The sequence below is a fragment of the Canis lupus genome, chromosome 15, assembly GCF_011100685.1.
Source record: "Canis lupus familiaris isolate Mischka breed German Shepherd chromosome 15, alternate assembly UU_Cfam_GSD_1.0, whole genome shotgun sequence".
In the NCBI taxonomy this organism is placed as follows: domain Eukaryota; kingdom Metazoa; phylum Chordata; class Mammalia; order Carnivora; family Canidae; genus Canis; species Canis lupus.
The window spans coordinates 17,522,674-17,524,721 of NC_049236.1; the positions used below are offsets into that span (position 1 = coordinate 17,522,674).

At 43.1% G+C, this 2,048-nt stretch overlaps 1 protein-coding gene across 1 annotated transcript; it reads left to right on the forward strand.

Annotated features, from left to right (window-relative positions):
- Positions 1 to 422: 422 nt before the first annotated feature.
- Positions 423 to 1,776, forward strand: OR11H12 (olfactory receptor family 11 subfamily H member 12). Its single transcript, XM_038557595.1, has one exon. It carries the CDS (start codon positions 473 to 475, stop codon positions 1,550 to 1,552), a length of 1,080 nt encoding a protein of 359 aa, XP_038413523.1. The 5' UTR covers positions 423 to 472; the 3' UTR covers positions 1,553 to 1,776.
- The last annotated feature ends 272 nt before the right edge of the window (positions 1,777 to 2,048 follow it).

A 2,048-nucleotide genomic window follows, 5' to 3' on the forward strand; every position in this document is an offset into this window, starting at 1 on the left:
GAATAAGAAACTAATACATGTACTAAGTGTTAACTTTGTGTTATGTGCTATCCATAAACTATCATACCTCATCCCTGCTCAAAAATAACAAACTTTACAAAATGAGTTTAACGTGGGGCACCTGGGCGCCTCGGGCAGTTCAGCATCTGACTTGATTTCAGCCTAGGTCATGATCGCAGGGCTGTCAGATCGAGCCCTGCCTCAGGTTGTGTGCTGGGTGTGGAGTCTGCTTGAGATTCTCTCTCTTCCTCTCCCTCTGCCCTCCCCCACACCATTCCTCCCCCACACCATTCCTCCCCCACATTCCTCTAGAGAGAGAGAGAGAGTTTAACTCCCCTAGTTCTGTCATGGGAGCATTAATGAAGAAGAGATTCAGAAGCAGGCCCGCTACTACTCTGCCCAAAACTCAGAGCACATAACCAAGAACAAGTAGACTTGTTCTCTTCCTAACCCATGATTCTTTTGAAAACTGATGCCATGCTCATTGTCTTCTCTTCTTTCTGAAAAAGGAGCACATTTGAAACTAGTCCTGATAACAGTATGTCTCTTGCCCTTGCAGATGACTGACCCAGTGAATGTCTCTGAGCCATATTCCAGCTTCGCTTCTGTAAGAGAATTTATACTCCTAGGTTTCTCTTGTGAGTGGAAGATTCAGATCCTCCTCTTCTCACTCTTCACTACAACGTATACTTTGACGGTAACAGGGAATGGGGCCATTGTTTGTGCTATTTGGTGTGAAGGGAGACTCCATAGCCCCATGTACATGTTCCTGGGGAATTTCTCCTTTCTAGAGATCTGGTATGTCTCTTCTACAGTCCCCAATATGTTGGCCAATTTCCTCTCAGAAAAAAAGACCATCTCCTTTACTGGATGTTTCGTCCAATTTTATTTCTTTTTCTCTTTGGGAACTTCTGAATGTTTGCTCTTGGCCATCATGGCCTTTGATCGGTACCTTGCTATCTGCCGTCCCTTGCACTACCCTAATATCATGACTAGGTATTTATCTACCAAACTGGTCATTATCTGCTGGGTTTGTGGTTTTCTGTTGTTCCTGATCCCCATTGCATTCATCTCTCAGATGCCCTTCTGTGGTCCAAACATTATTGACCATGTTGTGTGTGACCCAGGGCCACTGTTTGCATTGGCATGTGCATCTGCCCCAACAATCCAACAGCTTTGCTATAGTCTAAGCTCATTAGTTATCTTTGGTAACTTCCTTTTCATCCTTGGGTCCTATACACTTGTCCTGTTAGCTGTGTTGCACATGCCTTCAACCCTCGGGAGACATAAGGCCTTCTCTACCTGTGGTTCTCATTTGGCTGTGGTATCACTATTCTATGGCTCTCTGATGATCATGTATGTGAGCCCAGGACTTGGGCATTCTGCAGGTATACAGAAAGTTGCAACTTTGTTCTATGCTATGGTAACTCCACTCTTCAACCCGCTCATCTATAGCCTCCGGAATAAGGAGATAAAGGCAGCCCTGAGGAAAGTTCTGGGGCGTTGCTACATGACCCAAGATGTACTATGTGATTGCTCCAGGTCAGTATAGTCTCACAGAAAGCAATCAGGATTATACAGTTATACAAATCTTCCAATATAAGTCTAGTGATATTAACTATCAGTTTATGAAGTTAAACATCTATGGGGCCACTATAATCGTAAAGTGGCCAGATTATATAACTAAATGGAAGTACTGGGTTCTTGTTTGACACTCAGAGTGTACATGAACTAAGAATGTACACATCTGGGTGTTTTCTGGGTAGTTTATACGATTCTTCTGTGATAAAAATTTTTGTGTTCTACTTGATAATTTAACAGTTCTGGGATCAGTTAAATCATGTCATTTTGTTGTTTAGTTGTTTCATTGTAAATAAATGAAAAAAATTTTTCTGTTTGTGGTTCTTTTTTTATATATGTATATTTTTATTGGAGTTCGATTTGCCAACATATAACACCCAGTGCTCATCCCGTCAAGTGCCCCCCTCAGTGCCCATCACCCAGTCACCCCATCCCCCTGCCCACCTCCCCTTCCACCACCCCTTGTT

Excerpts from the sequence above, each read along its gene's own strand:
- OR11H12 (XM_038557595.1), top strand. The coding sequence starts at position 473 with ATGCCATGCTCATTGTCTTCTCTTCTTTCTGAAAAAGGAGCACATTTG.